The sequence below is a fragment of the Hylobates moloch genome, unplaced genomic scaffold (assembly GCF_009828535.3).
Source record: "Hylobates moloch isolate HMO894 unplaced genomic scaffold, HMol_V3 SCAFFOLD_2, whole genome shotgun sequence".
Classification (NCBI taxonomy): Eukaryota; Metazoa; Chordata; class Mammalia; order Primates; family Hylobatidae; genus Hylobates; species Hylobates moloch.
Genome location: NW_026652277.1, coordinates 167,369,959 through 167,384,262, shown reverse-complemented (window position 1 = coordinate 167,384,262; position 14,304 = coordinate 167,369,959). Strand labels below are relative to the sequence as shown.

The following is a 14,304-nucleotide window of genomic DNA, read 5'->3' as shown; positions in this document are numbered from 1 at the left end:
GTTTTCCATATCAAGAAGGTCAAAGGCTGTCAGATCCATGGCCCATGGACTGTCTGTGGTAAAACAAGACTGCTTCATCTCATGACCTGGAAGTCTCAACTAGAAAATACAATCTAGACAGAAAAAAAGAGAAAGGCACATTCCAAATTTTACAGAATAGGAAAAAAAATGTACTGATTTTTTGAGTTTCAGATTGAGTCAACACCAAAGCGTGCCCACCAGGCAAATTCCTCAGACATAGTTGGTGGTTCCTCTTCCTGATCTTACAATTCTCTAAGTTTCAATGTAAAAACATTACATCTGGCAAGTAGAAGTTGATTAGAAAGTCCAAGATAATCCTATATTGCTACATTTATCATATTTGGTTGTCATTTATGGCCGCAGCAATCCCAACTTCTTTATTACTAAATCTTTGTAACCCCAGAGCCTAGCACAGTGCCTTGCCCACAGAAGATTTGAGTTAATTACTTATTATTTAATCTATCAGTGAAGGACCTAGCCAGGCTTGATCAAATAATTAAGACCACTTGAATGTCCATAGGTCTTTGGAACTCCAGGTTGACAGTTCGGCACACAATGCATCTCAGGGGCTTATCCCTTCCTCATCTGAGCTATGGCCCAGTGCTGGAAGCTGATGAATTCTTTCACCTACTGAAAAGGAATCATCACCGATCATTAGAGAAATGCCAATCAAAACCACAATGAGATACCATCTCATGCCAGTCAGAATGGCGATTATTAAGAAGTCAAGAAACAACGGATGCTGGCGAGCTTATGGAGAAATAGGAACGTTTTTACACTGTTGATGGGAATGTAAATTAGTTCAACCATGGTGGAAGACAGTGTGGTGATTCCTCAAAGATTTAAAACTGGAAATACCATTTGACCCAGCAACCTCATTACTAGGTCTATACCCAAAAGAATATAAATAATTCTATTATAAAGATACATGCACACATATGTTCATTGCAGCACTATTCACAACAGCAGACATGAAATCAACCCAAATGCCCATCAATGATAGACTGGATTTTAAAAATGTGGGACATATATACCATGGAATACTATGCAGCCATAAGAAGGCATGAGATCATGTCCTTTGCAGGGACTTGGATGATGCTGGAAGCCATTATCCTCAGCAAACTAATACAGGAACAGAAAACCAAACACTGCATGTTCTCACTTATAAGTAGGAGCTGAACAATAAGAACACATGGACACAAAGAGGGGAACAACACATACTGGGGCCTGTCAGGGGAGGATAGGGGGTTGGGGCAGAGCATCAGGAAACATAACTAATGCATGCCAGGCTTAATACCTAGGTGATAGGTTGGCAGGTGCTGCAAACCACCATGGCACACATTTACCTATGTAACAAACCTGCACATCCTCCACATGTACCCTGGAACTTAGAGTTAAAATTAAATTAAAAGTTAAAAAAAGAAAAGGAATCATGTTGGTAAGCACACCACACGTTATGAGTTAAACTGTATCCCTTCCAAAAATATACTGAAATTCTAATCCCTGGTATTTGTGAATGTGACCTTATTGGGAAATTTTGGAAATACAGTCTTACAGAGTTAAGATGGCCAAACCTAATCCCATATGACTGGTGTCTTTATAAGAGAAGATGCAGGGAGAATGCCATATGACGTGGAGGCAGAGGTTGGACTGATGTGTCTAAAAGCCAAGGAAACCACAAGAAGCTAGGAAGAAGCAAGGAAAGCCTCTCTCCCAGGGCCTTCCAAGAGAGCATGACTGGCCCTACAGATTCCAGACTTCCAGCTCCGGAGCTGCAAGATAATACATTTCTGTTGTTTAAAGCCACTCAGTTTGTGGTACTTTATTACAGCAGCCCTAGGACACTCACATACTGTGTAAATACAATTCTTCTCTCCAAATGAAAATGGACTTCCAACACAAAGCAACTGTGTCACTAATGCATATGCTGACACCACACAGTTAGGGTGGGAGGGAAGCAGGACACTATCCCACACTCGGCACCACCCCCTTATTCTGCTGGAGGCCGGTCAACATACATAAATATATTTAGGTATATCATATGTAACTAATACCAAAGAAAGCACATCCAGTCATTTAGTAAGCAGTCACTGAGCCTCTGCTATTTGCGGGCAGCATTCTAGACATGGAGGCTACAGCAGGGAATAAAACCAACAAAATGTCCTGCCCTCATGGAGCTTACATTCCAGCAAGGGAAGATAGCCAAGTATCAAATAAGCCAGTAAAATATATGAAATGCCGGGTGTTGATGAGGGCGTGGAGCAAAATAAGGCAGTGATAAGATGTGCTGGGGGTAAGGATAAGATTACCCTGTTAAAGGCAGGGAGAAGTCCAGAAGGCCTCCTGAGAAGATGTTGCACAAAAAACCTGAAGAAGGTGAGGTGTCAACCCATAGATTGTTTTTGTTTTTGTTTGAGACAGAATCTCACTCTGTCACCCAGGCTGGAGTGCAGTGGCCCAATCTTGGCTCACTGCAGCCTCCACCTCCCGGGTTCAAGCGATTCTCCTGCCTCAGCCTCTTGAGTAGCTGGGATTACAGGCATCCACCACCATGCCTGGCTAATTTTTGTATTTTTAGGAGAGACAGGGTTTCACCATGTTGGCCAGGCTGGTCTCGAACTCCTGACCTCAGGCGGGTGATCTGCCTGCCTTGACCTCCCAAAGTGCTGGGATTACAGGCATGAGCCACTGCACCCGGCCATCTACCCACTGGAGGGTTGCTCAGGCAAAGGGAACGGCCAGTGCAAAAGCCCTGAGGCTGGAAGGGGCCTCATACATTGCAGGACCAGCCAGGAGGCCAGGGGCCAAAGCAGATGGTGAGGGAGGGCGTGGTGTGGAAAGGATCATGCACAGTCTGGAAAACTTGTTGGGACTCTGGTTTGTATCTGAGGGAGTCGGGGAGCTACTGGAAGGTTCTGTGACATTGTGCATCACGAGAATCACTGCAGCTGCTGTCCTGAGACTGGAATGTTGCGGGAGAGGACAGGAGCAGCGAGACTATGGAGAGGTCACTGCAAAAATCCAGGTAATATGGCTTGGACCAGGGTGGTAGCCGCACTTCCCTGAGATGCCAAATTGCATGCCATGATTTCTCCATTTAAAAAAAAAAAAAAAAAAAAAACCCTTCCAAGCTAACTGCAGTGATCACAAGCAGAATGGGCAAAATAGTTTTAAAAACAGGCTTTGGACAATCTCAATAGGTGACATACTGTAGAACGGCATTTATATGACATTCTTAAAATGACAAAATTATAAAATGGGGGAACAGATTTGTGTCTGGGGTGGATGGGAGGAAGGAAGGTAAATGTGGCTACATTAGGTAGCACCAGGGCCTTCTCAGAGAACTCTTCCGCGTCTTCGCTGTCCTGGCTGGGATGCGGCACTACAGCTACGCAAATGCCGCCTTTAGGGGAAACTGGGTGGAGGGTACATGGTACGTCCACCTTACTTCTGTCAACCTAAACAACAGAGAGGGAGACTCCAGGAGAAAATGATGTTGATTTAGGAGTATATATTGCCATGGGAATTTGTATGCCACAGTGAACTATATGCATATTCAAGGAGTGAAAGGAAGACAAAGGCTTTTAAAGCGAAAATAAGGAAGACAGCAACTGTCTTGAGATAATTATCCTTGGCTACAAGGATCAATGAAGAGGATAGTGCCAGTCTGAGGATGGACAGGAAGTTGCTGGGCAGATGTCAGGTTGTCATGGCCTTTTGCAAGCTTGTAATTTTTGTAGTCTTTGCTGAGAGTTCTTGTTATCAGGCATTCGTGAGTGAGAATCCTCCCCTCCTGGCCTTTCATGGCTCTGTTTGTCAGGGGTTTTAGCACAAGTGACTCCATTTTAATTCTGACGACGTTCATCCTTCTTATAATTGAACAGGAATCTACGACTATCTCAAAATTAAAACTTTTTTAAAACATTTTTTGAAAAATAGCATTTATGCCTAGAGTGAAGTCCAAACCGCCGACCTTTATGTCTGGCGGGGGGGAATGGGCACATCAGAATCGGCCATAAGAAATGATCGCCGAAAGCACCCCACGACACTGCGCTAAAGTAAACACAGCCACGCCAGCTTCTCTGTGAAGGGCACAACTAAGCTTTCTGTCCTCTAAGTGTGATTGATGCATCATCACGAGAACACATCCATCACAGGAGGCCGAGCCTTCTCTGCAGGGGGATTTTATTGTATATGTGATTCTGTGCCACCATGGCAGTTTTCCCCACCATCCCCCAGAGCACCCATAAATTTCACAGAGCTTTTGTCAAAAGCAGCTTCTCCTCCTGATTCTTCAGAAGGGGCTCACAGTGAGCCCGCCTGCCCCAGGTCCTGCCCTCCCCTGCCTGGCTAGGGCAGCTTCTCCTGAGCTCCTAGGACACCACACCTGACCACACCTGTCACACCCCATCCAGCCCCGTGAGTTCCACCATGGGTGACTGTGGATGAGACTTCATCTCCAGATAAATGTGGGGTCATGAAAAATTAGGAGACATCACTGCACACCTTTCTCAGGTACTTTATTAAAATGCTAGCTAACTCCAGCCACAGCACTAGGGCTTAAGGTACCCGCTATCCACACTTCTTCAAGAGCGGCACATGCTCATCTCCACTCTGTTTGCAGACTTAGTGAAAGTCTCAGTAAATTGTGTCCATTCATTTCCCTTTAAGCCAAGTTACTTACCACTCCCCGCCCATGAACTCCTAAAATTATACAGGGTCTTTCCTCGGGAACCACACTGAATTCGGCACAGACGCACCCCTGGTCCCAAAGCCAATATACTCAACTGTTCAAGACTTGCACTATAAATCAATCCTACCAGACTGCCCACATGTAAATACACGAGACTCATGCTACCCTGGAGCCCTTTCCAAAATAGGACTGTTCCAGAACATATGAGCCATTTCAGAAAACATGGAACAAAGATGATTCTTCAAATGAGATATGACTGGAGGTGATACAAGTAGGTATTTGGTCTATATTGTCATGAAGAAAGCCCCAAACAAGTAAACAAATATAGAAGAAGCCCCAAACAATGAACAAAAGCCTCAATGGCCCTTTCTGGCCAGAGCCCATGCAGTACTGGGATTGGCTGCTACCTGACCTCCCACTGACCCAGCGATGTGCCAACTTATGGCACTCCCTTGATGGCCACCAACACTATGGATCAAGGTCGGACCCCGGGACTTTCCTGAGCTGGGTGCCTCCTACACCTCCAACCCTGAATGCCACCATTGACCCAGAGCAGCACTTAGCACGAACCACCCCGAACGTTCCTGGTTCCTTGCATGTGACGTCACATGTGCAGCAGGGTCTGTTCCTCGAACAGAGATGTCCTTCCTCGGCGTCTTTCTCCAACTAATGCCTATACCCGTCTCACAAGGGCTCAAATATAGCTGGCCTTGACCTCCAGTCAATTCACCCCCAAGACACCTGTGCCACCTCTGTCCTAGAATGTATCACCTGTCTGCATTATCCTTATCCAGCCCTCCTTGCCTGTGTGTCCTCTGACAGCAGGCACTATGTTCATCTGACTTTGTGTCTTTGTCTCACTCCTAGTAACCCTTGCTGAATGGATGAATGAATGAATGAATGAATGGACATCCTTCAAATGGAGACTCACACAAAGTTAGAGCTAGGGGGCCCTTCACAATATCTAGGTCAATCCCCTCACTTTGCTGATGAGAAAACTGAGGCCTGAAGAGTTATGACCCACCCAAGGTCACACAGCCAAATTGCTGGCTCAGTTAGGACCTAATAAACCAGATGAAGGGACGTGACACCATAAAACAGTCCCTAAATAGCAGAGCCCAGCATTTAAATGGCACATTTCTCCTGAGAAGTTCAAGACACTTTAACGCTGTGAGCATCAGCCTCACCACCTCTGTGAGATGTAGGGACTTGTCAACCATATAGATTAGCCACTAATGTTTCTCAGCATTGTTCCTTGACTTAAATGGTCCAGTAAACAAAACTGAATGTCTTAGCACAAGGCGGTGGCACTTCCGGGAGCCTTCTGGTTAAATACAGTCTCAAAGGTTCAAAGTTGTGATTTCCACGGTAAAGATCAAGCACTCACAGAGAGTGGCAAAGAGTTTGGGTAACAGGTTAGACACCGAGCCCCAGCTTCAAGATGCTGACAGGCGAGCTTAACAGGACCACCAAGGAAAGGGTCTTCCCGCTGTGAGGACCCTGCTCATATCCACAGGCCAAATCCATCTTGTAACAGAGGCTACATTCACTGCCACTTTGTCTTAAGCCCTGCTGGAGTTCAACACATTTCAGTACCTCACATAATCATTTTTCAACAGCCGACAGCAATGTTACAAAAGTAAACTCAGGAAGGCATTCTTAGCAGATCAAAGATGTGAGTGTTGGCACTCACATCCAGCCTAGAGAAGAAAACAAGGAGATAGAGTAAACGCTCAAACCAACCAGAACAGGGGTGTCTGCAGGGAGAGTGTGGGATCTGGACCCCAAAGACTGAGTATTAGATTACAGACTTTGGGAAAGTCAGTTAACCTCTCTGACCTCAGTTCCCCCAGTAGCAAGATGAGGATGTTACTGACTTCACAAGGTCACTGTGAAAATTAAATTAAATAACAGAGAGAAATGGTGAACTCCGTGACACTTTAAACTGCCAGTTATTATTAAAAGGAAGTGAAAATGTACACCTAGGAATTCCTCATAAAACTGAAAATAGAATTATGTAGATCGTACTTTATAGATTATAAGGATGCCATAATTAAGTCATTTCCTCCACATATAGGAGACCGTGGTAAAGAAATGTGAGCAGCACCTACTTTGTAATTAACATGAACACCTCTCAAGTTATTTTGCTACATCGCAAGTGTAGCATTATTATAATAATTAGAATACACAGTATATAATTATAATAATTAGACATCATAATTGTAATATTATCCTCTCTTGATACAAAAATTCACATTGATGGTGGAGGGGAGAGGCTGAGACGGGACCCATCAGGGCCAAGGAGGCAGTTACTCAGTTACCAAGGCTGGTACCCCTGCGACATCCCTTACTCTCACCCCATCTTCCAGCTGCTGCATCTTTGGTGGAGGCCTGCAGAGGCATCAGCGGCACCCCAACAGCCAGCGGGCTTCTGACCCCAGCTGCAGGTCCAGGCAATTTCCTTTCTCACCAGTGCTTATTTGAATTTGCTAACACGCAGCCATTTCGACTCTTAATGAGTGATCTGTCCTTTCCCATTTAATAAATGAAGGAAGCGCCAATGAGTAGAAAAATTGCCAAAAGGCAAGCATTAAGGGAGAAACAAGACAGATAACTGGATGTTTGTCCTAATTTGCTTATCTCTATAAAGCCACAGAGACAGCTAAGTCCAACTAGGGGCTGCACGGAAGGGCCTGCGGGTGGTGGCTTCGGCTCCAGAAGTCCAGGAGCGCCCTCTAAGGGCCTCAGAGCGCAAGCGCTGCCCAGGCCGGGCCGAGGGAGGAAGACGCAGGTTTTTCATAGGCAAGGATAACTTTTAGGAGGGAGGAAAACAGGGTGCTCACGAATGTGAATAACCAATTCACATACCTCCCTGATTCCAAATGTTCTAACATACATCTACAAAAGTTGGTAAAAGAGATGGATGAAACAGTATCCACCACTGTCCCTCAGCGGCCCAGCTTTCCTCCCCAAAGGCACCAAAGTTTGTAGTTTCATGGGTATTCTAACAGAAACGTCCTGTGCAGTTACAAGTAAATACATACACATACATATTCCTTTCTCTACTTTACTTTTATACCTTTAAATACCTCTATTTTTTAACTGAAATAAAAGCTTCTGATAACAGTTTAATTATAACTCAAGAAATCCCTAAGTTCCACGGGGGGCAATGAAAAGAGGTCTGCTCCTTAATCAGCCAAGGGTGATGGAGCCTCTCCCGAAATGTTTGCTTCCAGGCTCCCTGCCCCCCCTCATCCCTTGAGGTAGGAAGAATAATGGTCCCCCAAAGATGTCCTTGTCCTAATCCCGAGAACCAAGGATGTGGGCACCTCTAGAAGGTAAAAAGAGTAAGGAAATAGATTCTCCCCTAAAGTTTCAATGCAGGCCTTGATTTTTGCCCAGTGCGGCACATTTCAGACTTCTGATCTCTATAACTATAATAAAGATCATAAATTTGTATTGTTTCAAGTCATTAAGTGTGTGGCAATTTGTTATAGCGATAGGAAATGAATACACTCTCCTTCCCCTCCTGTTTTCAGGGAACGGGCCTTTAGAACTTAAGTATGATGTGAATGGTCTTGGTAGGGTATATTGATCATGCTCTGGAACTGTCTGGTGATAACTTTCCAGGGAAGCGAATTGTCACCCTGCAATCCTATTACAACCTCTGAGTCCACAGGAATAAATTTCATGATCAGTTGATGAACAAAACAGCTCTTACATCTGCCATTGGCAGGTTCCAGTGCACAAAAAAGGAGAGAGGGTCTCACCATGTTCTCCCAAAGAGGACTGAAGTAACAGGGAAACCCCATAAAGCCACATGCAGGTTGAGCCACAGGCAAGCTTCTAAAGGCTTCCAGAGATGGAAGGAGCCTCCTTCAATTGACCTATTCTGAAGCAGAGACTAGCCCAAGGCCCCCAGGAGTGCAGGACAGCACTGCCACTCACACCCAGGCATCCTGATTTTTAACCTACTTCCCTCCGTATATACCAGTGTGTCTCAAACATTTTGGTGTCTGAATTATCTTCTATTCTTAAATTTATGAGGATGCCAAGGAGGTTGTGTTTCTGTGAGTTTTATCTATCCTTATTGACTTTACTGGGAATTAAAACTAAAATATGTACTTATTTATTTTAAAAAACAATAATAAACCATTACCTGTTGACATACAAATATATTTATATGAGAAGTAACTGTTTTCCAAAACAAAGAGAAATGAGTGAGAAGAGCAGCTTTGTTTCTACATTTTGGCAAATCTTTTTAATAGAATATCTCTGATCTGCTTATGCATTCAATCTATTGCAGTATGTTGTTTTGGTTGGAGAAAACCCAAACTCACACAGATGTGTGGCTGGACAACTATTTCAACAGGCTTTTTGGATAATTTTGAAAAATCTTTGATATTACACCAAAATTCATCAAGTAGCCAATTCTTAGAATTGGACATCATATGAAGAATTTTTCATATTTTGTTACATTAAAAATCCATTGGGCTATCATGCACTTTGAACAGATCTTTTACCCATGCAAGATTGTTGTAAGGCTATACACTGGTCATTTGGATCTATTGGTTTATTTGGTTATGCAGATCATCCAAATGTTGACACATTTTATAAGATGACATTTACAAATCCCATTAATTTATATCACCATTGATCTCACTAGAAAAAAACTTAAACATTGGGAAATTTTCAACCTTACAGTGGTGGAAACAGCTTGGCAAAATTCTGATTTTCACTTGAAAGCTGAAATGTTATCATTGGCAAGCAATAATAGCAGTTATTTTACTAGAAGTAGCAGGTTCTCTTTGTTCATTTCTGAGAAAATATCGGCCAAATACCCAAGTCAGAATAACTCTAGTTTGTCTGTTGTCATTCTTTGTGGTAAATACCACATTCCATTTTTAAAAATCAGTTAGCTTAATGCACTACTCAAACAATCACACCAGTGCTTCCCCTTGGGGTTGCCACTGAACTTGGTCATCAGCAGTAGTAACTTATGTGTCCTTCCCATGTATTTACACTATTAAAAAGACATACACTCAAAGATACAAAGATTTGGTAAAATTAATAATTTTACTGTGGCATCAAGAACATTCTTAATGAAACCGGCAAATATTTTTTTAACTGCAAAGGCCCCCCAAAATTCAATGACTACTAGTGCATGGCGATGTCCCTGCCTTGATTCTCAGTAAGGCACCGCAGTTTACCCATCAAGCTTTTGCACCCTGAGTGCAAATGTCAACTGTGAAAAAGGAAAATAGCATCTTAGTAATCTTAGTATTACTTTGAAAACAGTTTTGACACGGAGAATTCCCTAAAAGCATCTTTAAAGAAGAAAATAAAAATCATCCCTAACCACCCTAAGATAGCCACTGTAAATATGTGCATGTGTGAGTACATCCACATATGTTTAGAAAAATATATCATGCCAGACTGGCAAGGCCATCATAATTTTAATCTTTGCATAGTATCCTATTGTAGGGATGGATATGTGTGGAGGAGGAGGCACTGCTTGCTTATTTTGTTTTATGTTTAATTGACCCTACATTGAAGGGCTTATCCAGATCTTCAATGTGTCCTGCTTTAAGCAAAGTCCCTCGGAGCCACTATTATGTGACCGTGGGTAATTTCCTTACAGAGATTCTGGCCTCAAAAGGGTGGTGAGGGGGAGAGCTTGACACAAGCAGCTTGCTTGGTCCATGCATTAGTTCAACCAGAGAGAGGGAGCAGTCTGTCCATGGCGTTGCTGTCAAAGGGAGCCCATGAAAGAAATTATGTAGCCCATAATTTCATCCACAGCATGGGGAGCTATCTACATATAGGTTGCTATGTCTGTTTCTATCCTTCTATTACTTAATTTAAATTTAGTAGATTTCATTCTGAAATGTGCTTGTCCTCCTTTGTCCACTTCTAGTCTGGTCATCATTTGACTGTAGATCCCATGTCAACACAGTAGAGAGAAGGGCTGGGAAGCCGTCCAGCCCCAGCATTCCTCAGCACAGTGATTCACAGAGCAGAAGGCGAAAGAAGCAAGAGTGCAGATCGCGGTGGGATTCCAGGAGCTCTCACAAACAACCCCGCTCGGACCCACTCACATGCAACCCACGGGCAGGTGGCAGAGGAATCGGAAAGGCAGAAGGCTGGAATCGCCACAAAGCCAGGGCAGCACTTGTTCCAGTTTCAGACCATTTTCAGAAACAAAAACTCTTTCAGCAGTCGGAAAATTTTCACTTAGAAAAACAAAAGCCAGGAGTTGTAGGTGGGGAAGTTGGAAGACTTTATTTAGTTTTATTCCTCTCAAATACTGTGCAAAATATTCAGTGAATACTTTCCTAGAGATCACTAATGGGAAGAAAAACACCCTACGGCAGGCACTGCCTTTTATGAGAAAGTGGCATTGGCATCAGAATACCTCGCATAAACCTGAGCCAAGCATTGGAATGATGTATCTACCAAAAAGTCACAAAGTAATGTGATCCCCAACTTTTCTTCCTTTACCCCTGAAGTAAGAGAACAATATATACACTAAATAGCTTCATAAAACTGGTACCCTCGTTGGAATAGTATCTGACAATCACTGTCTGCTTCTTGGATTTCTACAAACCAATGACCTAAAAGCCAGTTTCAAGTGTAAAAATGCCTGCACAGGAGGTGGGAACAAGGGCAGCCGAAGGCTTAGGAATGAAAACCTCGCCACAAACTTGTCTCTCTCTGCAGGAAACTTGCAAGAAATCTGACAAGAGCGCGCTAGCATTTTCTGAAAAGCATTGCTCTCAAAGGAAGCATCCATCCTGGCTGCAGCCTCAGCCATCGCTGAAGGGCGAGCTTCTCTGGAATCAGCTTTCTCATTTCCCTGTCCCTCCTCTCAAGACAAACATTTTCTCCCAGCTTGAACGTTCCCCCCGGGCGCGCGGGCCTCCTGCCGCCTGGAGCCGAGCTGGCACTGGAGCGCGTCTCCTCCGGAGCGCAGAGGCACCCGACGCCCTGCGGCAGCTCGCAGCCTTTCCACACGACCTTCTAGAACAGCCCCGCTCTTCCTCCCTCTGGTCTCCCGAGTGCGCCCGTCATCCTGCCTCGGGAGAGGTGAACGCGGAGAAAGGATGACCACCTACGCTCCCGGGAAATTCTGGGCAAAGAAAGGCATTACCCCAGCCCGCACGCCGAAAGTCGCCTTTCTTTTCCTTTTTTCCCCCCTGTGCCTGAATCTCCCGGGACACTTAGACGGCTGGAGCCTCCCGACCCCAGGGCGAGCGACGGCAAAGTTAAACGCCAGCGCGCTGCGGTCTTCGGGCACCAAGGCGTCCCCGCTCCCGCCACCCGCACAGGGCGCCAAGTGCCCCGACCCGCGAGTGACGAGGACGCACAGGCTAGTGACACGATCCGTAGCCAGCACTGAGCGGGACGACGGGGCCCGAGCGCAGGAGGGTGCGCGGGGAGCGGAGGAGCGCCGGGGGCCCGGGCGCGGCGCGTACCTGGGGCCCCTGCCGAGGAGGCGACGGGGAGCAGCGCGGCCAGGAGCAGCAGCGCCGCCCAGGGCAGCCGGCGCGGCGCGCGCAGGGTCGCCCCGGCCTCGGGGGCCATCGAGAGCCCGGGGTGGGCCGGGGCTGGGTGCTCGCGGCTGGCAGGGGGGCGCTGGCCGGAGTCTGGGGAGTGCGGAGGCGCCGCCGTCGGGTCCCCTCCGCCGTCTGTCTGTTCTGCGCGCTCTGCGCGGTGCCCGCCGCGCCCCTGCCCCGCGGCGATCGCTCCCGGCCGCGCACCGGCAGCCGCGCTCCGCCACTGAGGCCGCCGACCTCCCGCCGAGCCTTTTAGCTGCGCACGGGCGCCCCCTGCCGGCCTGCGGGTCTGGGGCCAGGGCCCGCGGGCGCGACCGGGGCGACGGGGGCGACGGGGGCGACGGGGGCGACGGGGGCGGTGGGGCCCGGGCTGGAGGCGGGAGGGGCGCGGGACGGAGGGGCCGGAGCGCCCCGGACTGACTTAGCCGTTCTGAACTTGCGGCGGTCGCTGTGCTGGGCCAAGTGGCTGAGGAAGTTCCTCCCCTCGTCTAACCCTCTCATTTTCTGACTGGGGAAGTCACCCATCGCGCCGAGGAATGCCCTTTGTCCCCTTACAGAAACACCTCTGCGCCCCACGTGGGGACTCGGGCCAGGACCCCTCACCCGGTCCGCAGCGCTGTAGTTCCTGTGGTAGCCCAGTCCTTCCACGTCCCTACCCGCACCCAGCGCGCCCACGTCAGGGGTTTTCAGCGTCCTTAGACCCTGCTCCGTCTGGCTGTCATTTCTAGGGCGCGCACGATGCCGGTCGAAAAGGAACCCAGTTTTCAGTGTGCCTTGCTGCCCAGGCCAAGGACTCAGCGGACCTCGCCTCTCCCTTTTCTGTAATTTTAACACTGTCCCAGGTCTCCCTATTCCTCCTCCCTATTCCTCCTTCCAGCCTGGAAGCCTCGCGGCCCTCCAGATGGACTCGGAGCGCCCCTGGAGGCTACAGTGACCCGAGGTCTAGGAAGGCCGGGTCCTGGACGCCGCGTGCTGCTGTCCGCCGACCGGTGTCCTCGCAGAGATAACCTGGCTGAACTCACCGCCCAGCGCTATGTCACTTCTCCCTCATGACAACCCAAAACTTGACCGGATTTGTGTTCTGCAGAGAGGAAAAAAAAAAGGTAAATGAATTGTAAAGAGATGAAAACTGGAAATACAGTATCTCTTTGAATTTGAGCACCCAGGAAAGGCGTAAACCTACCGCCTTTCTTTCCAGGAAACTCTCCTGCTTCCCAACAAAGGTTTTTTGTTTGTTTGTTTTTCTTTTTCTTTTTGTTTTTGTTTTGAGACAGGGTCTCCCTCTGCCTCTGCCGCCCAGGCTGGAGTGCAGTGGTGCAGTCTTGGCTCACTGCAACCTCCATATCCCAGGCTCAAGCTATTCTCCTGCCTCATCCTCCTAAGTGGCTGGGACTAAAGGTTTCAGCCACCATGCCCAGCTCATTTTTGTGTTTTTTGTAGAGACAGGGTTTCCCCACGTTTCCCAGGCTGGTCTCGAACTCCTGAGCTCAAGCAATCCGCCCACCTTGGCCTCCCAAAGTACTGGGATTACAGGCGTGAGCCACCACGCCCAGCCTAAACACACTTTGCTGCATTACTCCCTTATGTTATCATGTTTCCCCACATGCCATTTAATGGAGCTGTGTGGTTTCTGTCTCACCAGCAGCCACCCGGCTCTGCCTATTTTGGGGGAATGGTAGCTCCCTCCCCAATTCCAACCAAGTGACAGGCCCCCTCCTTACTCCCACTCCTTCCCAAAGCCCCACTTCCCCACTGGCTCAGGGCTCTGCAGTGGCCTAGACAGGGTCACTCAGAGTTGGGACTCTTCTAACGTGGGCTGGTGGAAAGGTCTTTTTCTCCCATCATTCATGGATTTGGAAGGATGGTAGCCATGGCAGGCTGAAACACAGCCTTCCTCCCCAAAAAGGCATTCCCGTCCTAGTCCCTGGCCCTGTGAATGTCACCTTACATGGTTTATTAAAAAGCAATTAAGCATGTTGAGATGGAGAGATTATCGTGGATTATCTGGGTGGGCCCTAATGGAGTCATGTATGT

General features: G+C 47.2%; 1 protein-coding gene across 1 annotated transcript in view; it reads right to left on the bottom strand.

The window, feature by feature from the left end:
- FNDC1 (fibronectin type III domain containing 1) overlaps positions 1-12,495 on the bottom strand; it is a 102,214-nt gene extending 89,719 nt beyond the window's left edge. Inside the window, exon 1 of the mRNA XM_032165971.2 lies at positions 12,190-12,495. Within this exon, the coding sequence (XP_032021862.1) occupies positions 12,190-12,298 (109 nt within the window). The 5' untranslated portion in view covers positions 12,299-12,495. The remainder of the gene's footprint in view (positions 1-12,189) is intronic.
- Positions 12,496-14,304: the final 1,809 nt, after the last annotated feature.